The 27,657-nt window shown below is 40.8% G+C and overlaps 1 protein-coding gene across 3 annotated transcripts in view; it reads right to left on the bottom strand.

Moving 5' to 3' along the window:
• Positions 1–27,657, bottom strand: part of DNM3 (dynamin 3) — a 373,409-nt gene that overhangs the window by 34,889 nt on the left and 310,863 nt on the right. For all 3 annotated transcript variants that reach the window (XM_014540885.1, XM_014540883.1, XM_014540884.1), the window contains exon 19: positions 4,069–4,233. In XM_014540885.1, the coding sequence (XP_014396371.1) occupies positions 4,069–4,233 (165 nt within the window). The remainder of the gene's footprint in view (positions 1–4,068; positions 4,234–27,657) is intronic.

Genomic DNA, 27,657 nt, shown 5'->3' with positions numbered 1-27,657 from the left:
CACTTCAGGGACTTTCTGAGTGGTCTGAATGTCAACGGGACAAACACTGAAACCAAGGGCTCTGCACGGCAATTAGAGGCCAAGGTCCGCTTCAGAGGAACAGCGTGCAGAAAATACCCTCACAGGACGTGACATACACGAATTCTACTTGGATGTGAGATGCAAAATAAGATTTATGCTTTTAATTATAACACCTTAGAACCTATACATCTTCGTATGGCTCACAAAAGAATTCTCACACACAAAACCTCATTCCAGTTCAAACTCCATCGGCTAGAAAAACAGGCACTACTGCAACACGTCCGCCTCGTTGCGAAGGAATGTGAGGTCATTAGCAATGTCCCATATGGTTCCCCTCTCTCGCTTTAACCCTTCTCTAGCAACCTGCAATATTTTTGGATCTTAACCCTTCTTTGTCTTTAGCTGAGACCGTTTTAAAGCCTCCACAAATAGAAGAGACATTTCTAGAGTTTTCATCCAATATAGTTACTAAAGAGACCATTTCCTTAAAATCTCTTGGTTTCTAGACGGGAGGGCCACAGTGTGGACCACGGCGGGGGCTCTCGTTCACACAAAGACACATGAAAACGTAACTGGCAGCCTGAGGATGCGTAGTCTGGAGAGGAACTTGGTTAGTATTTTGTGAATCCTTGAGATCTCACAATTCTCTCATTTCTTCGTCTTCCAGGGATTTAGTTTGGCTAAAGACCAACAATGTTTTCCTTGTTTAAAAAGTCACATCCTTTGACTCAAAAACACCATGTTGTGTTAAAAAACTAGACACTAAATGGCTGTGAGATTCTGTACTGTGAGATCCCAAAGTTTGAGAACAGGCAGAACTGCAAGAAGCCAAGAGCATCACCCCTGGTGAGGAGTGATGGGGGTCGGGGAGCAGGGGTGGGGGGCCTTCGGGGCCTGGTCGGGATCTCCTTCTGCAGAAGGATGCTGAATTCTTGACCCGTGGAAACAAATCCGTGCTCTGGTATTTAAGATGCACTTTCCTCTCACATGATGAACATTTAAAATAACACTCTGCTCCATGGGCATTAAAGTGATGGTCAGCTTCGAAACGAGGGCATGTGTTACTCATTTTCCACTGGAGTGCCAGCCGCCCAGGAGAGGGGCTGTAGTCTCCAGGGTCCAGGAGCCCAGGCCGCAGTCCATGGCCACGGGTGAAAGGCCTCTAGATTTGGTTCTTCAAAAGTTTCATAAAACCTTCACCTTCTATTTTGCATTATCTGGTCTGGTTGAAATATGAGGAACAATGTTTTAAATTATTTAGATTTAAAATATTGTTTCTCGTATTTCAACAAACCCTAATTAAATCTTCATGGCATATGGACCTCTGGGAAGAGACCCCAGGCGTAAGCCATGGGGTTTGGAGCCCATTACTTTGAAGAGGTTGACTTATGGTTTTCCTAACCGTGCCATATGCATTTTCTGCTGCTGAACTGGAGAGGAGATCCGACTGAATGAGAAGACCTGGGTTTTCATCATGATTCGGCCAACTCCAGCTGTGCGATCTGGAATAAGCTAACCTCTCAAAGCCTCAGTTTCACCATTTGTTATAAAATGTGAGTACCCAACGTGTGGCTGTTTTGTGGGTTCAGTCCCAGCATCATGTGCCACTTTGCCACACACTTTCCTAGAACAAAGCTGGGCCCACGTTCGTAATTCTCTGGTGGAAAACTTCTGGTGGGGGAGCTACAGAGAAAAGGCCGCCCAAATTCGCGGGCCATGGGGTGCCACGTGTGCGTTCACTTTCAATTCCTGAACCAAACTCTGCTTTTGACTGCGGCCCATCCAGAGTGACCGCCCGTCATAAATGTGCTATTTCTTTGTGTCGCTGTTACCTGGTATGTTTAAGCAATGAAACAGCTGCTACATTTCAATAGACAAAGGCTTACAGTATGTCTGAGGCGAGGCATTTATTGCTGGCTTTAAACTTCTTAAACAATTCCATATGGAGACTTGAGTGGCAGAGCACTTAATGTAAACTTTCAAAGGAAACTGCCCACCAAACTCTGAGCCTTAGGAAACTTGGCTGAAACACATTCTTTTTCAGGAGGCGGAGTGGCCGTGCCCATGTCAGAGGCGACAAGCCGCAGTACGGCGTTCCATGGGGACAGTCCACAAAGAGAGGACCCGTGTGAGGCCACCATTGGTTTTGCAGGACATTTAGCTTTGCCACCCAAAGCCATTAGGAGAAGCCACAGGGGTGAGTGGATGGAATTGAGAATGAGGAGTCAACGTGTTTCTTTTCTAGTTGTGATTCTTTGGTTAATTCTCTCGCTTGAAGCTCTCTTCACTTCAAATCAAATAAAAAACCAACCGTGGGTGGCACGTGCTGGGTACTCACCACGTCTCTGTTCCTTGTACTCGGCAGGGCACTCTGGAACGAACACAAAGGGCTGAGACGATGGCACACTACGATGCCGTGAGGGTATGAGTCCATGGAGAAGAGGGTGTTTACACTTTTTACATATACAAAATTATATATATATAATTTAAAAAATATATAAAACCATACTTATTTTTACATATATAGTAAGAAAGTGGGTAAAATGATACTTAAAGAAAAGCAGGTGTCCTAGATATGGAAAACTGTCTTCAGATTGGTATGAAAGGTTGGATTTCAAACAAAGAGAACCATAATTTCGTAAGAATCCAGCATTCTGTGATATTTGTACTTTTTCATATTCCTGTGAGCTTCTGCTTCAACGTCTGACCTGGTGTCTTGATTGAAGTGGACATCCCCATGACTTTTATGTGAGGTCCCTCTTGGACACTGAGCAGAGCTCTCCCCCCATGACTACTGCCCGCTGGGTGGGGTGTAGCCATTTCACTAGGGAAGCAAGCTCATCAGGGAGGAGCCAGCCAGGGCAATTACCCACATTTCTTTGTGTATGTGCGTGTGTGTTTTTCTTGAGAAGGTGAAAGTGGCATAGATTTGCAATAGGGTCTTTTTTCTCCTTTTAACTAATTTGTGTCCAGCTACTTCTTGTAGCTCTAGACAGGAAACGCTATTTCCTGTGCTGATGATTGAATACAGTGCAGAGCAAAGCAGCGTTTGAACCAATGGCGGCCCTAATGACTCTCGGCAAAACAGTGAAAAGATAAATGATACTCAATCAGGGGAATGTTTAAATAAGCAAGGGCCTGGATATACCATGGCAGAACAACCTGAACTCGCTCAAGCAAAGTTAAGAGGGCAATTTTAAAAATACACAGACTATTTGTTTAGTACTTTATATTTTTCAAAATGGCATATGGTCCCATTCATTATGTTCTCTGACAATTCTGTGAGGCAGCTTGGTGTTCTTACTGTGGGTTTAGAAGTGACTTCAGCTCAGACGGGCAAAACGATTTCCATCCAGTCACACAGCAGGCCGTTGAACAAGCTTAAGAACACAATTCAGAGTTTCCAAGTTTTCCATATACTGCTTACCCGCTCCTGATACTTCAAAGCATCCCACTAACCTTGTTTGAACACGAGAAGTATGCGTGAAGACAGAGTTAAAAACAAGAGTGTTCACATGAGTGCTTAGAGCTTCTGACAGTTGAGGAATGCATGCATGAACAACAAATGGAGTGTCATGTTTAGGAAAATGATTTTGAAAGGAGTCTTGAAATATGGATAAAGGCTATTAAAGTTCTTCAATAGGCACCCATAATAGCTTCTTATAATTAAATTTTTCATAGTACTTCCATATATACTATCTAATGGAATAAGTCCCTAAACCAGGTACATTTTATGAGTAGTGTTTTACATATGGAGGAAACACCCAAAGAAGTTCAGTGAGGTGTCTTAGGCCAACAGAGTCTACAGCAGAACCAGGTTTAGGATCCAATAGGGAACACCCTAGCATTGTAGCTAGGAGTTTCACATTTTCTTTCCTCAGTTCTCTTTCACTGGTCGGCCACTTACAACTTGTCATGGAAAATAATGAACCTGCAGTAGGTGTTTAAACCATCCAGAATATATCACCAGGAGACTCAAGAGAACGTGAGCAATGTCCATAGTAGGAAGGGTTTGAGGTGAAAGTGAGAGGGTTTCTAATCACTTACGTTATTGATCATCAGGTGCATTATCGTCTTTGGAATTAGGTCTCGGATACATTTGTTGATGATGGACATGTAGGAGTCCACCAGGTTGCGAATGGTCTCCACCTGCCTCTCCAGTTGGGGGTCCAGGGAAAAGTTCTCTGCTTGGCCATTCTCATCATTTTCAGTCTATCGGAAAGGAAAGGAAACATGGATTATTTCACATTCGTTCAGAAGAAAGAAAAACACCAGACATAATCAGATGATCAACTTCTGTTTACTGTACTTGTAGTTACATGACGAGCTGGTAACATCTTTATCGCACAGCCATTAATTCTAAAAAGAGATCAGAACCAGGCAGTTATTAGTCCTCTTGTAGTCTGTCACAGTCTAGGAGAAGCAAGTATTCTAATTCTGAATGAATGCTGAGATGAATAACCGGATAAACAGTGCACCTAACAACATCCCTCTAGAGAGCAATCTAACCATAAGCCATTTGCAAGCTGGCCCAAGAACGGAATCCAAACATGTGCAGATGTAAACTTCTGGGAGGGGTCCTCAGGGATTCTGTAGATTAGAAATAACCTTGGTGTTTTCTGGAACTGACTCCCAGGTCTCTCTGAAATGGATCAGCATTTGGATCAGCCCAGATTTAAAACTAAATTCCTAGGCCTGGCCTGGACCCAAAATAAGAGATATAGAGGATAATTCACTTTTCCATGCACTTGCTGGAATTCGTTATGTAAATTCATGCTTCTGTCATCACTACCCAAGGCTGGCTCCACTGTGAAAAACGTACAATGTTAACTTCCAACTTGTTACTCTTTGAGTAAAATAGGACACATCTATACTCAAAGGTTTTATTTGTGCAACAGGAGAGAAGCATCTGTTTTCTATACAGTGGGACTTGAGTTAATTAATTTTGGCTTCCCCACCAGAGGCTGGGCTGGAATGGCATCTTCGTCATTAAACGCTGACCTATTGGCTTGGCACTGAAATCATTTTAGAACAAATGGTCTCCATTTCAAGTCAGGTTGAACCAGCTAAGCCCCAGAACATGATACAAATATTGTTAGTGGTCTGGCTGCTTTCTAGCATTTGGAAAGATTTAATTACGAATGCAAAAAAAGGGGGGGTATAATTTATTGCTTCCAATGTGAACATGAAATACTTCTCCTTGGATATGTACATACTTTGATCTGCCAGGCTTTCAATCATCCAATCCGTTCTAGGAAAAGAACTGTGCTAAATGGTTTAAATGGATTTATAAATGACAAGCTTTTCCTTTGAATCAATATGCATATGTGAAGGCCACAAAACCAACAACAACAAAGATAGAAATTTGTTCTAATCATTTACATAGGCTTCCCTTGCTCAGAAATATCCAATACTTTAAAAAATATTAAAATAATATGTGCTCACTCTAAAACACAAGCCATTTTCCAGTCTTGAGAGTATGACCCCATGCTTCAAGGATACTTCAAGGACATTTCTGAGGCATCTTACAGCTACTACAGCAAGATAGGGGATTGGAAGTTTCAACAATGACATTTGTTCCCCAATACTGTTTTTTTTTAATGGTCTTTGGCTGCTGAACTAATTAAATCAAGTATTATGTAGTTTTTCACTTATTAATTTGTGATATAAGCATAATTGAATCTGGGACAAATAGGTAAAGTGACAAAGGAAAGGTCAGCCATGGCAGCGAGAAAAACCACTCATATCCCCAAATTTCTTTCCTGGGCAAAAAACCACAACATATGTGCTCCAGGCCGAGCGTGAATTCTAAGAATCAGTGGCCACTGCAGTGTGGTTCTGAGGGTTTTGCATTTGAAAGTGAAAGCTTGAGGTTCAAATTCAGGCTCTATCACCTCCTGGTTGTGTGGCCACATTTCAGCTACTAGTACTTAATGTCACTGAAACTCAAATGCCCTGTCTTTAAAGTGGGGATATGCTTCCCTGGCAAATTTTCGGAAGCTAAATGAGACAATGCATATGCTATGACCTAGCCAAGGGCATTGTGGGTGCTCAATAAATAAATGTTAGTTTCCCTCTTTCCTTTCTGAACATTCATGGGATAAGAGAGAGCTGCTTGACTCTCAGCACACAGTATGAAAATTTAAGGTGAAAAATGTGAGCATAAAACATATTTAATTCAAGCAATATACAGCTGGCCAATGGTATACTTTTTATATAAGTTTTCTGTAAGCTAGGCCCCTTGGGATCCCCTCCTCTCACCTGTGAAGACTTTTCATCTTTCAAAGCCCTGGTCTACCACCACTCCTTCTAGATAAGCTCCCCATGGCCCTCAGACCCCCCACCACTCCCCACAATGGACTTCATCTGGGTCTTGTGCTCCCTTTTATTACTTAGTATCCAGCCTAGTTTCATGCTTCCCTCCATTAGTCTCTGGGGTCTTGTTTATCTCCCCTTCTCAGCACAGAACCTGATGCATGGGAGAAGGAGGAGAAGCAGGAGTTAAACTACAGCCGGAAGGCCGGGGAGGGTTGGGGGTGGGTGGGTAAGAGATCAACCGAAGGACTTGTATGCATGCATATAAGCATAACCAATGGACACATGACACTGGGGGGTATGGGAGGCTAGGGAAGGTCAAGGGGAGAAAAAAAAAAGGAGACATATATAATACTCTTTGTAATACTTTAAGCAATAAACCAATTTAAAAAAAAGAAAAAAAAGAATATGATATATAGAAAAGGACCCAGCAGTATGTAAAGGAATTAGCCATGAAAAGGGTGGGGAGAGGTATGTGTGTGTGTTGAATAGGGGAAGGACAGAGAAAGAAGTAAAATATGTGACAATATCTGTACTATGGGAAGTTTGGAATACATTAAAATATGACAAGAAGCCCATGTGGCTGAAATGTTGGGGGCTATGGAGAAATGGCATTGAAGAGTGGGCAGACATTTCATGTAATAGACTGTCCATAGTGGAGTTTTAAATTTATTCTGAGGACAGTGGGAATCAGCTGAAGGGCTTAAGCCTAAAGAAATGGCATAATTTGAAATACTTTTATTCAACTGGCTAATATGTGGAGAAGAAACTGCAGTTGTTAAAAAAAAACAAACAAACCACCGAGGGATTTGCCTAAATCAGCGGTTCTCAACCTGTGGGTCGCGACCCCTTTGGGGATCGAACGACCCTTTCACAGGGGTCGCCTAAGACCATCAGAAAACACATATAGCATATCAGATATTTACATTACGATTCATAACAGTCGCAAAATTACAGTTATGAAGTAGCAACGAAAATAATTTTATGGTTGGGGGTCACCACAACATGAGGAACTGTATTAAAGGGTCGCGGCATTAGGAAGGTTGAGAACCACTGGCCTAAATGAAGGAAGTTGTCCAGTGCATTTCAGGGTATCCAAGGGTGACTGCTTGTTAGAGAGACTGGAGACCAGAGAAACTCCAAGTTGATGAGTTTGGATCCCCTACTACTTGATAATAGTAAGAATGATAAAATGATTATGAAGTTATGAATATAAATGAGAACAGATGACCTGCAGCTTTGTGAGGAAAACATCTTTTACATAAGGAAAAGAAATGTTCATAATGGATACAATACCATCCATCTCTCCTCTGAAACATAATGGAATTCTGCTGTTGTATTTAGCAGTAGGGGGTGACGGCATTTCGGTATTAACACACCACACCTCTCAGAAACATTATTTTGTTCTAGGGACTGTGCTAAACACTTTACATAGAAGATCCACAACCTCAGGAGGCGGCTACCACTTTGTCAACCTATAGAAGAACATGTTGAGGCTCTGAGAGCTGATTTATTCAATAAAATTAAGATGAATGAAATGTTAAACCAATTTCTACTTTTCCTTATGTATAAAAAAATCAAGAAGTATTATGAAACAGTGCAACATCCATAATATAACAAGTTGGTTTCGAAGATAAAATAATGCAAAATGAGTTTCTAGGAAAAGATGTCCCTGAAGTACTGACATTTGCAAAAAATAAATGACTGAATGAAAAGCAGAATAAATAGTATTTATTAAAAAGAACCTCTAGGAATATGAACACCAGGAAAATTATATCATCACCACATTTTCATAGCGGTACACTGAATTTCTCCATTGCACACTATTAGCATTCAATCTTGCTTTATTTTTTGCATACCAAAATATGCAAAAGACCCTCACTTTCACTTTTTGAAACCGGATGCAATTAAGCAAAGTGTCAGAGTGAATGGAGAACCCTGAATAGTGAAAGTGTCAACACTTAAAAAAGAAAAAGCATTCCAGAAAAACCAATGAAACCATTTGAAATTCTCTTTAGCTTTTGGAAATACTAGTAGACACGCAAATCTTAAGTCTTCTGATAACAGCGTGGATATGATGGGATTCGCAATTCAGAATGCAAATTTAATCTATTTTCTGATTTTTAGAAAGAAGGGAGGAGTAATTGCCTCTTCCAATATGCCTAAGATGAAATCATAAAATGTACATAGATGCAATTTTTCTTTTAACTGAGTAATTGCAGACAGCAAACTCTTGCTTTTTCTAACCCCATCCAATATGCCTAAGATAAATTCAAAAAATGTACATAGATGCAATTTTTCTTTTAACTGAGTAATTGCAGACAGCAAACTCTTGCTTTTCTCTAACCCCAGTCAGTTCTAACCAAATCCTCTCTCCTGTTCTTTTCTGCATGTACACTGTGTATAACTGTATTTTTTTCTTTGTTTAAATTACAGGATTGCAATAGGATTCTTTGCAGTCTAAGCACTGAAATAACAGATGTTTAGCATTATCCTCATCAAGGGAATGTAAAATAAAAATAGTAATTTGTCTCTGATCTTTGAGTCAAAAAAGAATGGTCTGCAAACATTTAACCTTTTATGAGCAGGTTCATTGAAGCTGTTTACAAAATGTGAATAATATTGTGAAAACCAGCTTTCTTCTGAAAAATACAATGGGTAGGTCTTCCTATTGCATTTTTTTCCTAATAGCTTTTGAGAAGCCTAATGCAACTTAAACAATAAGACAATAATAACAGCCTTATAAATGTGAAACTGCGTATAAAAATGGATATCCCAACTTTCCTACAAAACCATTTGCACAGCATTCAAAAGCAAGCTGTTTTATAAAATTTAAATTTATAAGCTTTCTCCTAAAGTCTTAATATGTTAAGAGGTGAGAGAATGAAATAGTCAAATTAGAAATAATTTCCAGCAAACCTTAAAGCATCCATTGCAGCAGCTCTAGGCTTGACCAGGATGTGTATTTTTCATGTGATTTGCTTTGGTTACTTTCCTTAAATCTCTTATTTCATTATGTCACAGGCATCTTTGAGGATCACTGAAACCATCCAATAAGGCTGATGACTGCAACTCTTTAAAAACGGAATAATGGAAATCCGAAGTACCCTGGCACCAATATGTACATAAACCTACTACAGAGCTAATGGGGATTTGTGGCATATCTTCTCACCAGTGGGCAGCAGTGGCCGATCATCTACAAACTGATTTTCACAGATAGCCAAAGCTTGCCCCCTCTTAAGCATCTTATTGTTATGCTATTTTTCACTACCTTAAACAAAGAGTAAACACATCATTTAACTTTTTTTGTGGTGAATCAGGCCACTGTTATGAAAATACTGTTACCATGGTAACTGTAAGTCTCAACACTTGAAAAAGATGCAGCATTCCAGAATAACCAATGAAACCATTTGAAATTCTCTTTAGCTTTTGGAAATACTAGTAGATATGCGGTTATATGTAAATCTTAAGTCTTCTGATAGCAGCATGGATATGATGGGGAGTCACAGAATTCATAATGCAAATTTAAACTCTTTTCGATTTTTAGAAAGAAAGAAGGAGTAATTGCCCCTTCTAATATGCCTAAAATGAATGTGGAAAATGTACATAAATGCAACGCAGCTTTGCATTTTCCAGCCTCACATGACAGACATTTTCACCAAAAACCTTTCTTCACTCCCACCCCTGATGTCAGAGGCCAGAAAGGCGGGTGAGCAAACTTGGAAAAGAGCCACAGAAATCACCCAGAAATATTTCCAAGAAAGACTGTGACAGGTATTTCATTCAGTAAAACAGGCAGTATTTATTCAGAGTCCCAGGGGGCTGGGAGAGATACAAAGGCCGTCTAAGAAGGCAAGCCTGGCTCGGGAGCCATCCTCAGGCAGGGAGGGCACCGCCATGAGCTCAGGTGGGCGGGCTTCAGGGAGTCTCTATGGATGGCAACACTGGAGCTGGACCTTAGGAGTCGGTGAGATTGCAGACTGGGACAAGGGAACATGCTCATTACTTTACCCGTAGTGCTTAGCACAGTTCCCTCCATGTAGGGGGAGCTTCTTGAATATTGGGAAATAAATGAAGGAAAACCCACATTTCCGGAGGGCTTGGATTTCTGTTTCAGAAGGAACTCAACAGATTGTGCCCCAGATAACTGGGGTGTTGCTATCCGTACGATCTCTTGGATTCCTAAAAGTGGGTTCTCCCTGTAGCTGTGAGTTGGCCTGAGCAGGATAAAGAACTATTTGCATCCAGATTATACCAGTATTTCAATGGATATAAAGATCTTGTTGACTCTGTCTGAGGTCTACAGATACGAGCTCACATTGTAGTCAAGATGCTGGGAAGCTAAGGGGGCATCTCTGTGCATCTCCAAATGCAAGAAACATCCATAATACAGGAGAAAACACTGAGCTAATCTGGTCCAGTTCATTCAGTAGACAACTGCTAAGATAGCAGGCAGGACCAATGTTGTCTGCTTATGTTATTTTCTTTTTTTTTTAATTTCAAAGAGAAATGTTTATTTTGAATTGTTCATTATTGCTGTTGTTGTTATTATTATTACTAGAGGCCCAGTGTATGAATTCATGCACGGGTGGGGTCCGGCCAGCCTGCCCCTAATGGGGCCGTGGTGGTTGGCTGGCTGGCCCCGATCCCTGGTCGAACTCCTGGTGGAACTCCCGGTTGAGTGCACAATTTGCATATTAGCCTTTTATTATATAGGATTATATTTTTAATCCTCACCTGAGAATATTCTTCCCATTGATTTTTAGAGAGAATGGAAGAGAAAGGGAAAGACAGAGAAACATTGATGTGAGAGAAACACATCAATTGGTTTTCTCCTGCACGAGCCCTGATCAGGGCCGGGGCCAGGGAGGAGCCTGCAACCAAGGTACGTGCCCTTGACTGGAATCGAACCTGGGACCCTTTGGTCTGCAGGCTGACACTCTATCCACTGAGCCAAACTGACTAGGGCTGCTTATGTTATTTTCATCTTTATTCTTCCTTGATTCTGTTCCTCTACCTGTTATTATCTTCTTATTCTTCCTATACCTTTTAGTCTCTTTTCATAGCTCATCGGCATCATAATAAACATTACAAAACTATTTAAGATTAATGGTAAATTAGACAGCCATTAAAAAAAAGCCCTCAGGATTTTAAAGATACTAACTTGATTAAAAAGAACAACAAACATATCTTAATTTGATGTAACTCAATATTTTTTAAACTGTCATTCAGCCCAATGGCTGCCTGAGAGAATATATTTCTGGGTGGTGCCAGCGTATGGCTAAGTCTGTAATAAAGAATTGGGTGATGACAGCAAGGAATAAGGAGGATTTGAGGAATAAGGGGTGGGAGGACTTCCCTCGTATAACTGACAGTCATTGTATTTGCATTTAAGCTGCATTGAAACAATTGCTTTTATCTGCAACTGTAAAAAAAATAAAAACAATGAGAGCATTAGTATGCTTAGGAAAATCTGAAGACTTATGGACTGTGTCCTGAGGACAATAATTCCAATCTACCTTTTAATCTGTCTAAAGGCCTGTATTGCTTTATATAACAGGTAAGTTCATTAATATAAAAGATTCATATATCAAATATTTTAAACACATTTTGAATGTTGCTATTTAAGCAATCTTACTGTGAATTTTTCTAAAATTATGAATATTTATTTATGGAAGGTTTCAATCTTTATATATGGGGGTTGCTTACCATAAAATAATCTTTCATCCAAACAAATCATGGTCTAAACAGAATAATTTAAATGGTTTCTTTAAAAATAACCACCTCTCCCATCATCATTTTTGGTTTCAGATATTAGTAATTTTGAAAGGGCCAAGATGATTTTTCAAGTATCAACTATTGGGGAAAATACCTGTGTTTGTTTAAAACTTAACATTGTTATAAAGAAAACCCTTTCTCTAAAAACAACTGAGATTAGAATAAACTGAAACCAATTTCTTTAGTGGAAAAAAAAATCACAGCATTTCTTTGGAATAGCAAAATGGGAACTGGGATATTTCCAAAGAGAAAAATCTCCAGAAAATGGGAACAGCTAAAATAAGGATAAACATAACAACCCGTGATGGTTGATTTTATGTGTCAACTTGGCAGTACCCAGGTATTTGTTGTACACATTATTTTGTGTGTTTCTGTGACAGTATTTCTGGATGAGATTAACCTTTATATTTGTGGCCATTGAATAACAGACTGTCCTCCACAATGTGGGTGGGCCGTATCAATCAGTTGAAGGGCCGAATAGAACAAAAACACCAGCTTTCCCCAGCGAGAGAGAATTCTTCAAGCAGACAGCCTGTCAGACTCCTGAAACATCAGCTCTTCATGATTCTACACAAACTGCCTTGGGACTCGAGCCAGATCATCAACTCTCCTTACAGTCTCCAGCCGGCCAGCCCATCTATAGATTATAGGAATCCCAGCCTCAATAATTATGTGAGCCAATTCTTTATAAAAAATCTGTCTCTGTCTCTCTGTCTCTCTCAACACACACACACACACACACACACACACAGTCCCCCTCACCTTATTGGTTCTTTCTCTGGAGAGCCCCACTTAATACACAGTCTCACTACATATTATAAGACAGTAAGTGTGTCATTGTCACATTGCTTAGTAGAGTTTATAAGTGCTGTAAGAATTCAGAGAAGGAAAAAATCAGGAAGGGTCTGGTGGGTAGTTATGCTGGCCCCAGGCTAATGAATTATCTTTACTTCACAGCATTCTCTAAGGGAAAGAGAACCCATCTCAGTCAGAAAGAACCCATCTCCATCCTCTCTGTTCTGTCACCAGGTCTGGCCTAACCCCTCCCTGTGGATAGACACGATATAAGCAGCCAAGTTCATAAAGAGTAACCTGTGCTTTAGCAATTCCTACTTTTATTATTAACAAATGTAAAACTGCAGGGGAATTTCAAATTATTGCATCCATCATACTATAAGGAAAACACCTGGATCAAACACACATTAGAAGCATTCCTCAAATACAAGTTAAAAAAATCCACCGGACTCAGACAGATTACCCCAAACGCCCAACCCACTTCAGTTTGGGGGACCTTTTTGAATAGCAAGAGTACAAACTATGGAATCAGATGACCTATATTTATACCTTGGCTCTGTCAATAATTAGTTTAATGACTTTGGGGGAAATTAAGAAGTTCCTCAGCCTCTCTGGGTCTTCATTTTTGTGCTGTAAGAGGGGGCAATATGAGCACCTTATATACTTTATGGGATAGACCATAAATGAGATAATCAGAAAGGTACTTAGCATCATGCCTTCCACAGAGCAAGGGGTCCATTGAGGTGGACCATTTTTATTACCTGACATAAATGACATGAGTTACTGGTAAGTGACATCTGAGTTTAACAAAATTGGAGATAAGGGTATTGGGCTGCTTCATCGGCTTGGCCCTAATGTTCTCCCCACCCCCAACAAGAGTTGGTATGCTGGCCTGGCAGAAAGTGTGACATGTAGGAAGATGATATGTGGAGGACATGCCAGGTGAGTGAACAAAGAGCTGAGGAAGAGGAGGCAAAGGTCCATTAAGTGTTGGGTATCATGAATTTACAAGAGGCCAGATTTTTGCACCAAGTTTTGGAAGGACAGAGACAGCAGACAGCACGTAGCCCCAGCATTGCTTCGTATTGCTGGGAGGTCCACCATAATCACTAGGAGATGTTTTAGGTAGGAAGGTGGGGGCCGTGCAGACTGACGCCCCAGAGGACACAGAGATGATGAGCGGGGCAGTCAGGCTGAGGACAGCTCCTAACACCACCTGGCTCTCAGCGTGGCTGCTGAGAACAGGATGCGATGATTGCGAAGAGCACGGACGCCTGGCCCCACCCATGGGTGATTGACTTGGTCTTGGCTGAGGCCCGAGCAGCTGTCTTTTTTAATGTCCTGGGTTGAGACATCTGGGCCTGGGCAGAGGCAGAAGGGGTCAGGGGCCCGAAGGTTCTGCTGAGGCTGGAGTGCAGGGTGGGGTGGAAATGCTATTTAGGGTCTCAGGCCTGCCAATTCCCAGGAGAAAGGAGGGCCTGACTTCACATAAAAGAAAGTATCTACGTTTTAAGATCCAAATGTGATCTCAGCGAGTTTCCACTGGGCAGACGTCACCATTCCCTAACTGACAGTCATAATTGGCACTGTGGTAGGCAGATAGTTGAACAGTAAAGCAAAAGTTACCAAGCTTCCCTCTAGTCTTCATTTCAAAACACTGCCTATCCCAGGAAAGGCCTGAGGAGTCTGTCTAGGTCTTAGGGGGACCAATGAAAGGCCATCACAGGACAGTCAGGAAATCCCGTCATGGGCAGACTCAAGGTCAGTCCTCTGGACAGATCTCAAGAGATCTCCTGAGGGAGGGTTTGCAGCAACTCTGATTTCGATTGTAAAAATCAGGCATAGCCCTGGCTTTTTTAGTAGCCATTTATGAATCTCATTCATAAATTGGGCTTAAGAGGTTTTTGAATTCATTGCATTTCCTGCAGTACCACCTTTTGGGACTAATGAGTTCCTTAAGTTTATAACCTGCTATGTGAAGTCGATTTCCTTCCATTTGCCCTAAACTTACTTCATTCTGTTTTAAAAAGTAACCTCCTTGTCCTAAGAAAGAAAAAAAAGTAAGATTTAAACATGAGGACAGATTGGCAGGGCAGAAAAAGGAGCTAGGTGTTACAAGAACCGCAGACTACCTTAAATCCGCAGTGTAGTTTTAAGAGGCAAACACGGCTGGAATGCGTGACCGTGACCGAGGGGGCTGAGGGGGCTGCTCACAATGGCTCCATTGTTCTGGGTGCTGCCCAGATCCCACCAGGGGCCCCGCATCCTGTGTGGGGCTCCCTGCTTAAATGAAAGGGAGAACCTGAATGTTGAGCAGATATCAGCAAAACGGATTAAAGCATGGGAAGGGGGTCCGGAAGAAAAAGAAAACAAATGTGGATTTTTTTTTTTCAGATTAGAGAAAAAGAAGCCATTCCATATAAGAATATCTGAGATACTGTGTACAAGAGGGGAATGGTTGTTCTGCGTTGGGATTAAAACACAAACAGAAGGAGTCAGGGCTGTAAAGAAGGAACTGCCTGACCCTGCAATTATATACAAGATGGAGAAACTATGCAGTTTATTTTTTTGAAAGTTCATATTCCCAAAATGATTTGGAGTTCATCTTGCTTTGTACCTGCCTTGATGTTACCAAGACAGCTGAATGAGCTATTTACTCAGAGGGATGTGGTAAAGGCATGCCAACAGATGAGAGTATAAGCATTTTAGGAAAGGGACTCTGAGGTTAAAATATTAATACGTATTATTTTGGAAACTATGAGGAAACAACAAGTATTTCAAAAACATGTTAATCGCAGGGTCTGCATAGCAGACCAAAGTATCGGTTGCATTTTCCCCCCTTTGAGGTCTTAGCACGGAGTCGATTATAGGAAAGTCTTGTGTTTTAATGGAAAATAGGGCAAAGGTTATGTGTAACAGGAATCCAGTCATGTGGAGCTTGCAGAACGCAGGTTAGGCTCATAAAACTGCTCATTAAAAAGCTCTGTTCTGAGGCAAAAGCAAATAAATGAGCTCAAGGAAAAGAGCCACAGAAATCGCCTAGAAATATTTCCATGAAAGACTGTGAAAACAGTCCTCCCGAGTCGTAAGAAATGTTCAGTTATTGCTTATACAAATAGCCACACTTAAAAAACTTTTAAATACCTTCCCTGCATTGCTGGTTTTGACCTTCTGCCAAGAGCTACTTAATGTTTTACTTAAAAAAAAAAACTTTTCTGAATAGACCATATGGTGAGCGAAAAATAAAAAGGTACCCACACCAGGAGTCTTTAAAACAGCACGAGCAGAATAGTGTGTTATGAATCCCCACCCCCACGTTCTGGTTTAAACTTAGCCACTTTATAAGTTCCACATTGGTTAAAAATCCTAATCCCAAATTATAGAAATGAAGACTGAACATTCTCCACGATTCACAGAGCCGCTATTTTCTGCACCTCACTATCTCATAGCACAGAACACAGATTGAGGGATTTTAAATATAGTAATGGAGGGCTGGCCAAACAATGAAGACCAAGAGGACTTCTAGAAGGCAGCTCGCCCCAAAGCACTTGAGGCAGACAGTGCTTACACAGGGGCTGGCTGGTCTAGAGGGCCTACAGCCAAAGTCAACACCGGCAGCCAGCAGGCCCATCACCTACGGAGGAAGCTGAACAACTTGAGACTGATTAAGTGTGTATGTTGGGGTGGGGGTGGAGGTGTCCAGACGCCCATCCGATATTTAGTGTAAATTCTGTGATGCCCCAGGCTCTGTCTGAGTCACCAGTGACTGACCCGAGAGAGGACGGCTCACAGAACACAGAATGCTCCAGAACGAAGCACGCGCACCAGGCATGTGGCCTGGATTCACACCCGGCTACTCTCTCTGTGGTTTTTCCTTATGCCAATTCCATAGCCTGCTGGATTCAGAAGGGAGTCCAGACGAGCTTGGAAATTTTGCCACTTTTTTTTTTTTTGTAAGTGGAAGGAATTACCAATGGCAATATTTTTTTCTCACTTCAACTTATTTTATCTCACAAATGCAGTCTGGGACTCGCCTGTGAGAAGCAATGCATCAGGCTGAGAGGCTCCTGCTCAGAGGCAAAGCTGGATGGCAACAGGCTTCCTGCCAGCACTCACTCTGCTCTGAGTCAGGGAAGGGAGCTTAGAGTCTTGCAGGGATTCCGCTAAAACAAAAATACAGAGCTCTCATACACAGCTAAACCAAACCTCACGCCCGAGAGATAGCTCAGACATTTGATAAACACATCTTGGCAACCAAGGCTCATCTCTTTAGAGTTAGCTATGAAAAGGGGATTTCCTAATTCACCCAGCTCTAGCCAAAATTCTCTGCTGGTCTTTTCCCACTGGCCTCTAACCCACCTTATTCTGGAATAATGTTTTCTTCTGCTTTAGGTTTTGAAAATCATTCTTTCCACGGTGGTAGTTTACATTTTTATCTATGCATGAGTCTCAGTATCTCTCTCTCCCCTCCCTCCTTCCCTTCCTCCCTCTCTCTCTCTCTCTCTCTCTCACACACACACACACACACATACATTCTTGCGCAAGTTAGCAAGATTTAAAGCCTCTCATTTTTTATTCTTGAAGCCTCAAAAGGGAAACTATTATTCGTGTGCCAAGGAATACAGCCATCCATTATTTTTTTCTTCTTCTTTTCCTTGTATATCCTCCCAATAGGGTTAAGGTAGTCTGGGATGTGGAGTGAGGAGGTAGAGGAAGAGAGAGGGGTGGGAGGGAGAACAAGATGGCATTTTAATAGCCTCCACCATGCTGATCTGACACAGTGGGGACCTTGTGCTTCAGGCTCAAACGTTTCCTTCCTTCTGAGCCTTGCACGTGGCCCCTTCTACTGACACCCGCATCCATGTCTCGGGATAGACGTGGGAGAGGAGGGCCCTGGTAAATGGTCTTTCTCCAAAGGATGGAAAGGTTGAGGGGAACGATCATAACCTTGTCTTTGTTTTTTGTTTACTTTTAAAATTTCATCTTGAAATATTTCAGTCATAGAAAAAGGCCACAAAATGAATACAAAGAATTTCAGTATACTTTTTGCCCGGATTCTTCAAAATGTTAACATCCTATAAAAACACACAACACGATCGACAGTCAGGAAATTTTGAAGCATACTGACCAGTTATTTTATAGTATTTCTCAATTTGTGTTTAGCTGATGTTTCCGCATTACTAAATTCAGGTTGTGCATCACTTTGAAATTAATATGCATCTTTGGATGAAACTTGGAGGCTATGTAAACATCCTGTTTCTCATCATACTTTCACCTACTGATTTTTGCATCCATACATGATTCTTGAGAGAAACCATTATTACTGCAATGTTTGACACATGGTGATTTTCTACTTCTATCTTCACTTCTAAATGTATGAACTGGAATTATGCTGTAGAGAAGAGCTTTCCCTTCTTTATTCAATTATTTATTCAATTGTTTGTTTACATAAGTGGTAATATAATAAAATGCATAATAAGCTGTTTAGTATTTGTGGCAAATAAAACTCACTGTTCACACAACTTAATTGTCAGACATTATTATTATTGTTGTTTTTACTAGTATGTTGGCTTAGATTTAACTAAATGTTTGCCTATTTCTGTGTCTATATTCCTTCTGGATGATTTTCCTTTTTCCAAAATTAGCTCTTTAAGAAGTTCCTTTTTCATGCATCAATTTGTGGTAAACTCTATTTTGTTTGAAATGTCTTTATTATGCGCGGACTTTACAATAATACTTTCATTAGGTTTCATAGTTCTAGGTCAACCGTGTTTCTCTTTAGAGTTGGAAGATTATTCCATTATTTCTGGTTTCCACTGTTGCTCTTAAGAAGTCTTCATTCTTGTTCCTTGGAAGTTGATTTCTACTTTTTCTCTGGATGCTTTTAAGATTGTCTCTTTGTCTTTGGTGTTCTACAATTCCATTACAATGTGAACCTGCATGTGACCTGTGGGTTGATTTCTACTTTTTCTCTGGATGCTTTTAAGATTGGTGTTCTATAATTCCATTACAATGTGAACCTGCATGTGACCTGTGATGCTGCTAGATCTTAGAATTCATGACCTACATCAATTCTAGGAAAGTGCTCATCCTTTTCTGGAAGTGATGATTAAACATATGTCAGGCTGTACTTCATGGCTCTCATACATTTCCTGTCTCTCTCTCTCTCTCTCTCTCTCTGATGCATTCTGGGAATTTATTCAGTTATACATCCAGCCATGTGTAGGAACTGGCTTGTACCAGCATGCAAGAAATAGTAGTGCACGTCTCTTTCCAAGTCTGTGTTCACTGTCCTCATACTGGGAATTCAAAATTGGCTATATAACTGCATAAACACAAAGCTCTTAGGTAGTGATGGCCAGTGCCCCATGGACAGCTGTGGCTTCACCACAGGTTTACCCCTCTACTTTCCAGATCCTTTTTATTTCCACACCACAGGGTTTTCTCATCTTTCTTGAAAGCTCAATCAGGAATTTAAAATAGTACTTCTCACACTGTCCGCGATAGTTCTGGATGTTTTGAAGTCAAGATGGCTAGCCTAAAGACCTGCTGAAAATCAAACTCCACATGTCTATTGTAAAGATCCTTTACTAAGAATAGTACAGTTTAGAATAATAAAGATGGCCAGCTCTGCTTGGTGCTAGGTCTCTTCTTTTTCTTCAGAATAAAATGTTTCATATAACATACGCACATCAACACATTATGTGTTAAGCACTACTATGTATTGACGCTATTATTAGCTGTTCAGAATAGTTATTGATCTTACAAGACACTTTGTAAACCATGAATAAGTGGAATGAAAGGTTGATACTAAAAGCAATTTATATCTTTTTAAAAAATATATATATATTTTATTGATTTTTTACAGAGAGGAAGGGAGAGGGATAGAGAGCTAGAAACATCGATGAGAGAGAAACATTGATCAGCTGCCTCTTGCACACCCCCTACTGGGGATGTGCCCGCAACCAAGGTACATGCCCTTGACCAGAATCGAACCCAGGACCCTTGAGTCCACAGGCCGACGCTCTATCCACTGAGCCAAACCGGTTAGGGCAGCAATTTATATCTTAACCACCATTTTTTGTGTGTGTGCCAAGTTTTACTTGGATTCCATGACCTGTAGACTTTTACTTTCCTTGGATGCTAGTAACAGTACTGTGTAGTATTTGTATAAATATGAACATATAGTTTGTATACATGTAGAGGTGTATAATTTGAAAATTGTTCTACTGATATAACTTGTTTTGAGCTTTTGACCAGCTTTGTGACATTAGAAATTTCTTTTCCAGAAACTAGGAGTCAAAAAAGATGCCTAATTTTTCCAAGGTCATACAACATTAGTTGAAGGGCTAGAACTGAAATTCAGCTTTTGAAACTCTAAGTTCAATATGCAGTAAGCATAAATCAACCAGGAAAATGCAGACATTTTCCTCTCTCTATGGGGAAGAAAGTCCTATTAAGTCAAGGAGATATCTATATCTATATCTATCTATATCTCTATTTCTATATGCTTGATTTTAGTACAGTTTTAATTGTTTATATAGTTTTGAAGTTTTTTTCCATGAGGGTTATGCTGTAATGATTTAGGATTCCTTAGTTCAGAGAAGTTCCAAAATACAGACACCTGGCACAGAAGGCTGGGAGGCTGCAGGGCTGCTCAGACTGTAGCTTTCTATTTCCAATTAACATTCACATAAAAAGGGAAAAAAGTTCACATTCCAAATAGTCAACTCAAAAATATCAATACAAAGAGCTCATTCATTGCAATGCTTTTTCCATCTTGAATGCAGTAACAATTTTAAGACTCATTCTCTCTACCTTCATCGGCAAATCCTTGCAAACCAGATACTGGAACTCTTCACGAATTCCTGCACTCACTGATAGATTTGTGGTGACAGTTTTCGGTTCAAAAGTGCATTCCTGCTGTAAGTGGGCTACATGGGATCACCCAGTGGAATGAAGTCCAGTATCTCACACACACAGCTGGACTCTGAGAAGTAATTTTAGACGTCAAGGTAATGTATGTCGAAGCCATGCAAAACCACAATCCACCCGTGGATCACAGTGCCTTTGGCAAGCTGCTGGTTATTGTATTAGCCTCTCTGGCTGTACAATGATCTGTGGGGCTGAAGGGTTGGAATTTGTCACTTAAGACATTCATCTTCAGCTGCCAAGAGGTAGGCACATTCTGACCTCCGGAATTAAAGCTGGGCAGTGTTCCAAATACTGTCCCACCAAGAATGCGGTCACTAGAGTTTCAATAAAGACATGCTGTTTCAGCAATACGGTGTGAGGAAGACTTCACGGCTCTCAGAAGGTTTAGCTGTTTCCCATTTGTGTTAGTTGGGGAGAAGTCTGTTTTCCTTTCACCTAGCTATAAACTAAGAGTGTGTCTTGAAATGGCGTATGACATTTTTTTTCTATCGCTCTAACTCAAAAACAGCTGAAATTATTTTCCTGAACACACATAAAAGGTCCTGAGCTGAGACCTGATGTATCAGGTTTCAGCCTGAAGAATTTTTCTGAGCTGATGGTTTATGCTGAAAATGCTGACAGATGTCGAACAGCCTCGCAAAATAATCTTTAAGGGAGTCCTGGGCAACAGACCACGTGGCTGCTTTGAAAATGCTAAATTCTTGTTGCTGAACAATTTTACTTAAAAAACAAAAAAACCACCACCACCTAAAATTTATTACATTACATTTTTAACAGATATCTGCAGAAAACCAATTACGCTGCAGCTGAATTTTGGGAACCTGCTAGTTCCCATTTTACATCTTCTTTGGACACAAGAAGTTCTTTTAGACTTATCATTTGAAAGGGTCGGAGAGGAGCCCGAATTTGGGGATTTTGACCATGAAAGCATAAAGTAGATCCCGACCACTTTAAAAGCTGCTGCAGGAAGTCCCCGAAATGAAGAGAATGTAGATGGGAAACATTTGCTATATTTCTGGCTGTGATTTCTCCTTGCTGGGATACCACAGGATGGTCTGATCAGAAACAACTAAATGTTTATAAGTGTTCTCTGAGGGGGTTCAGATTTTCCCAGGAGGGTAATAATTTAAAGGATGTCAGTGGATGCAAATGAATTTCAGGCGTCCGGAGGAAGAAGAGGTGAATAGTACTTTTGTCTCTGGGAGACTTGGAATTTCAGCCGGGGCCATTTTGGGTAATTCTACTCCGCCTGCCTACATTCCCTGGTGTTGTTTCAGTTGGGAATGATGGGAGGATACTCCTTCCCCCCTCCTGCATCCTGAACTGCTCAGCAGTGTCACGCCATGCTGTTAACAGCCGTCAGGGCCCATGGATGTGCAGATAGATGAGTTCCCTGCTGACATGAAAAGATCTTACGAATTGTGTCTTGTATAAAGGAGAGCAAACACCTTTACACAAAGAAAGTGTAATGTAAGAACCAAAGCTGTTTTCTTCTCCGAACAGTCCTGTAGCATGGCACAGTCCCTAAGATTCTTAAAAATAATTCACTTTGAGGCAATGCTGTGTTCCTTGGAGAACTGTTTTTACATTTATTTTCCACAAAGCTAAGTACTCCCTTTCTTTCTCTCTAGTTTTACAGTGATAGTTAAGCAATCTTCTAAAAGTCTGAATACGATATAAATTAGCAAACAAAAGAAGTCCAGTTCCCTGGAATCATCAGCATATTACATCACTAGCAGGAAGAATAGTCTACCTATATGAAATACACTCACCAATGAGATAAAATGGAAGGGTATGAAAAATTCAAGCAACTTCACAATATTACTACCATACCAAAAAGTCCTAAAGAAGAGTGGAAACACCAAGTCAACTGCCAACAACCAATCAGAAGAAGGAAGACACTCTATAATAGCTTTTATTTTTATCTTCTCTATTTAAAAGAAGGCAGAGTGATTAGTTGAAAGGTAAAAATATACAAATTTCTGCCTACTATGTTTATCATGTTTGCACAGTTTAGAAAAGCAATGCAAAAGTCCTCCATCATCTGCAGCTTCACTTTCCTTGGTTTCCCTTCAGTTAACCAGGGTCAACCTCTTAAAGTTTGAAAATATTAAATAAACAATTCCAGACATAAACAATTCATAAGTTTTAAATTGTGCATCGTTCTGAGTAGCATGATGCAATCTCACACTGTCCCTCTCTGTCCCACCAAGAATGTGAATCATCCCTTTGTCCAGCATGACCACACTATACAGGGTACCTCATGGCACACACTTATCATTGGTCAATGCATGGATCAATTTTGTTTAGATTTCTAATTAGTTATTTTTATAATGCAATAAGCATCTGTGTATTCATTGAGGGATTTGACCACCAGGCCGACTGGCTGTGAGAATCAGCTGTGTCTGCTGCAGTGGGAAAACTTCTGTCCTCTGGGGGGGCGCTAATCTAGCCTTTGCCTGCGGCGATCCGGCAAATGGCTCTGCGCAGGGCTTGGGCGGGGCGGGCTCAACAGGGCGGGCGGAGGGAGCCGTTATGGTGCCCTCAGTCCTGTTCCCAGAGGCTCTGCTTCTCAGAACCCCCGGAACCGCTGCAAACCTCGGAGGGAAAGCTGCCTTCCAACTGATGCCAGACACTCCCGCTTCTCCCGTTTGGGTCCGAGTCCCCAGCGATTCGCCCGTATCTGGAGCTCAGAGTCTGAGACTCCCCCCTGACCGAAAACGACAACCGCGCTCTCAGCCACCAGCCCGCTTTGCGCGCGCACCTCCGCACCTGAGTTTTTTCCACACTGCGCCTCCTCTGAGCCTCGGTGTGCTGTTATTTTTCCTTCTAGTTGAAGAGTCTCTCCTCAGCCAGCCTTCCTGTGGTTCTGGGTGATGTCCGTTCCGTCTTTTAGTTGTATTTTTGAAGTGGTTGTTTGCGGCAGCAGTCTCCGGTGTTTACCTATGCCGCCATCTTGGTCTCTCCCAGATTTCTAATTAGTTATTTTTATAATGCAATAAGCATCTGTGTATTCATTACCAAAAAGAATTAGCTACATCTTTTAAAATAATTTGCATATGGTGCCTTTTACCAACTAATTCACCTGCCTTTGCCACCCAATGTAACCATCAGTGAGAACAATCATCATTCTCTCACTTTCCTGTTATTACTGTTTTATTGCATCTATTTGGAGTTTAAAGAGTTATTTTTTTCAGTTATGTTTAATTTCAAAAAGGGAATATTCTCTATAAAATCTTGTTTCACTTATATTGTTAACCCAGGCATTTGGTTGGATGTACTGTAGCTCACTTGTTTGGAATGCTAATATTCCCGTATGAAAATATTCTACAATTTATTCATTTGCCTTCCTAGTGATGGCCATCTAGGTTGTTTCCAGATTTTCACTATTATGAACAGTGCTGCTATGAACATCCTTGACCAATGCCTTTTCCCCATGCTCTGTCTCCTTCTAGAACTTTGATTAGATAGATGTTAGACCTATGCTAACTATGATCTCAATTTTTTTTTCTTTGTGGGTTTTATTCTGGTCTGAGCTTTATTTTGGTCAGTGTATTCATATTACCACAGATTGTCCAGTTCACTAATTCTCTACTGGCTTCTGTCTAATCTGCTTCACGGAAATTTTTGATTGATTTTTTTCATTTCAATGCTTATATTTCATTTCTAGAAGTTTCTCCCTGCAGTCTGCTCGATCTTTTTGCTCATGCTTACAAGTTTCTCTTTTGTTTATTAAACACTGAAATTTTATTTCTGCGCTTAATAATGCCAGTATCTTTTCTTTAGTGGTCTGATTTCACTGTGTGTTGTTTTTCTTGGTTCTTAGCAGCGGCTTTTTCCTTCTGATCCCCCTTCCTTTCTTCCTTGTGAGCTCTTCATTATTGGAACTCTATTAGAGGGAGTTCTTCAAGACCTGGGTTATACTTGCATTTTCCCATTGAGAATTTATGTTTGCTTCTGCTAGTTTCTCTGGGGCATTACTTACCCAGGAAAATGAAATTTTGTACTTGAGGTTTCTCATAACACACGAGCGTGAATTCAGACGTTATACTCAAGTAAGGGCAGATTTGTGGTTATATTGTCTGAAGGCAGGTCTCCGCCACTGCCCTCCTCCCATTTAGTGCCAAGGTCAATAAAGGATCATTTCATTGCGCCATCCTCTGGACACTGGGTTTATTTCTAGTATTCCCTTATGCTAAGGTTGCAGTTTTTATAGTGCCAGGCTGTGTAAAGGCTAGTAGACTCCTTAGAACTGGGACTGTCCTGAGTTATACACCTCCTCCCAGGCTTTCTTTGGCCACCATGACGAAGGCTCACCATCCCCAGAGTTTGGGGGAAATCTTTGGGATAAAACCAGCTTTTGCACTTGCTCACAATCTCAGGTTTCTTACTTTCACATCATTTCCTGGCTTCTGGGGATCCTTTCCTCTCAATCCATTTTGGCAAGGCATTTGAAAACAAATTTTACATTCACAATTTTAAGTATAATGGTGTGGGTGTGTCCACCAGGATATCTGGTCTGTCATTTATTGAAAGTAGTCTATCTGTCCCCATTTCAACATTTATTTTCTATTGCAAAGTTTCTTAATCTTCAGTCCTAGGTCGTAATCAATTTGCTCACCCCTAGTACACTCTTACTAAAATATAAAAATGAACCCAGGTTTAAATTTCTTCAATGACCCCATAGTACTCTTATGAGAAGTCTATGCTCCTGTCCATGGCATACAAAGCTCAGCAACACTGGTCCTCTGTCTCCGTCCCCACCCCTCAGCCTCCTTTGTATACCTTCATACAAGACTCATGCAGTCATAGCCATCTATCTTCAGTTCCCCCAGCACACTCTCATTTCTCTGAATTTTCATGTACACTATTCCTCTGCCTGGATCCACTCCCCTCACCCCAGCCTTCTCCCAGATTTTTTATTTTACCCTTTAAAAGTCATCTCAAACATCACTCCCTTTTCAAAGCATATTCTGACCCACATATTTGCTTGGAGGAGAACGTAATTAGGTACCCCTTATCTCTATTTCCTAATGTAACAATGACAGCATTACCAGGTAACGATAAATGATTTTCTTATCAGTCTCTTCTGGTGGATTGGGATCTCTTTAAGAACAGGATTGTTTCACGCTATGCACCCAACTCTAAACACAGTGCCAGACACACAGAAGGCGCTAACTAAATGGCTGTGGAATGAATGAGTGAATCGAGTGGGCACAACTACAATTAAATGTTTGGTAAATTTGATGAGGAGCACTTGTTCTAATGGTGTGTGTGTGTGTGTAATGTATGGTTTAGATTCTCTTTAAAATTATGCCTAATTTTCTGACTCCCTATCAATATAGAAACTGAGAGCTAAATTTCAATTCACTCTGCCTTGGAGATTTTTGAAATGCTTGATTTATGACCATTCCACCCTAAATGCCCATGGAGCCAAACTGATAGGGGGCAAAATGTTTAGTTCTCTTATGTAGTCTTTAAGTCACAGTTGTCTGAGAAGTGTTTTGTCTCCTAACATTTTTCTCTAGCATAATCAATTTTCCTTTCAGAAGGAACCTCAAATAAGAAAGCAAGATACATCTAAGAAAAATAGTTTTTAAGAAATAAACATTTTAAAATGTGATGAAACTAAAGCTTTGTGTTTGATTATTTTCTATGAAACAGAGATAACTAACTGCGGGAGTCCCAGGCTAATTCCTCTGAATCTTCTGGAAGGAGAATTCTTATTCCCTCTATGAGCACAATTATCTTTCTTTTCCAAGATATATTTTTAAAGGATGACAGTTTAGCTAAAATTCTAGGCACATCTGATTTGGACAGGAGACCCTACACATTAGTCATCAACAGACAATGGAATAAAATCTTTATGAGGCTATAAAATGGGACATATTCTGAAAGCTTTCAGTATTCGTGTCATAAGCGGAATATAACTTTAAAAATGCCAAGATCTATAGAAAAACAAATGTTGTGATATGTCTGTACGCAACCCCGCCCACCTCATTCTCTTATACACCCCCCGCACCCCTCCAATTCCCTCCCACACACATGTGGCTATTTTTCTCAAAACTTATGCCATCAGCCATTAATATTTTGAACTAATTCCTAGTCTATTTCCAGTTTGAGCCGAGTCCATCATGAAAACACTGTGAGAAAGGAAACAAACTGCATAGATTCCACTTGGCAAATCCGGGGCCTGTAGATCTGACTGTGGTTCAGCCCCTGGCGCCATCAGTTGGGCTCAAAATCAAAAGCTGTGGAAGGAGGTAATTAGCAGGGACTCTAGACCACTCTGCTGGCAACAGCCGGGCTGCTTATAGCCACCGGGAGAGTGGGTGGGAAGGGGTTCAGAAATGTTCTCTAAAACAACATTGCTTCTGTAGAATGGAAGACTGCAATTACAGGGCTGTTTCCATGGGCAAAAAGTTAACTTTGATTAACATGCATATTGACACCTTTGCTAAGGTGTCAATATTTAATTAGAAAGCTCAGCTACTAGCAAGGGTTGTCATTCTAGCTTCTTATTCAATAAGAAGACAAGAGTAGAGACAACTATCTTCTAACCTACTCACAACGGTAAGAGGGTAACGTGACCTGGGCATGGAGGCCACCAACCATTTTGGGTGAAAAAAAGAGCGCCATTTCCCATCTCACTCATTCCAGCAGAAATTAAACCGAGCAGGGGCGCTGTGCCAAAGCAATGAAAATATAATTGATGTAGGTCACATTCGGAGTCCTCTGACGCTTGCCTGACTGGGCTGTTGATTACTTAAACTTGAGAGTTAAATGGAAAGAAATTGGCCCAGTGGAAGCCAC

The sequence above is a fragment of the Myotis brandtii genome, unplaced genomic scaffold (assembly GCF_000412655.1).
Source record: "Myotis brandtii unplaced genomic scaffold, ASM41265v1 scaffold250, whole genome shotgun sequence".
NCBI lineage: Eukaryota > Metazoa > Chordata > Mammalia > Chiroptera > Vespertilionidae > Myotis > Myotis brandtii.
Note: the sequence above shows the minus strand (reverse complement) of the source record. Positions and strands in the feature narration are given on the sequence as shown.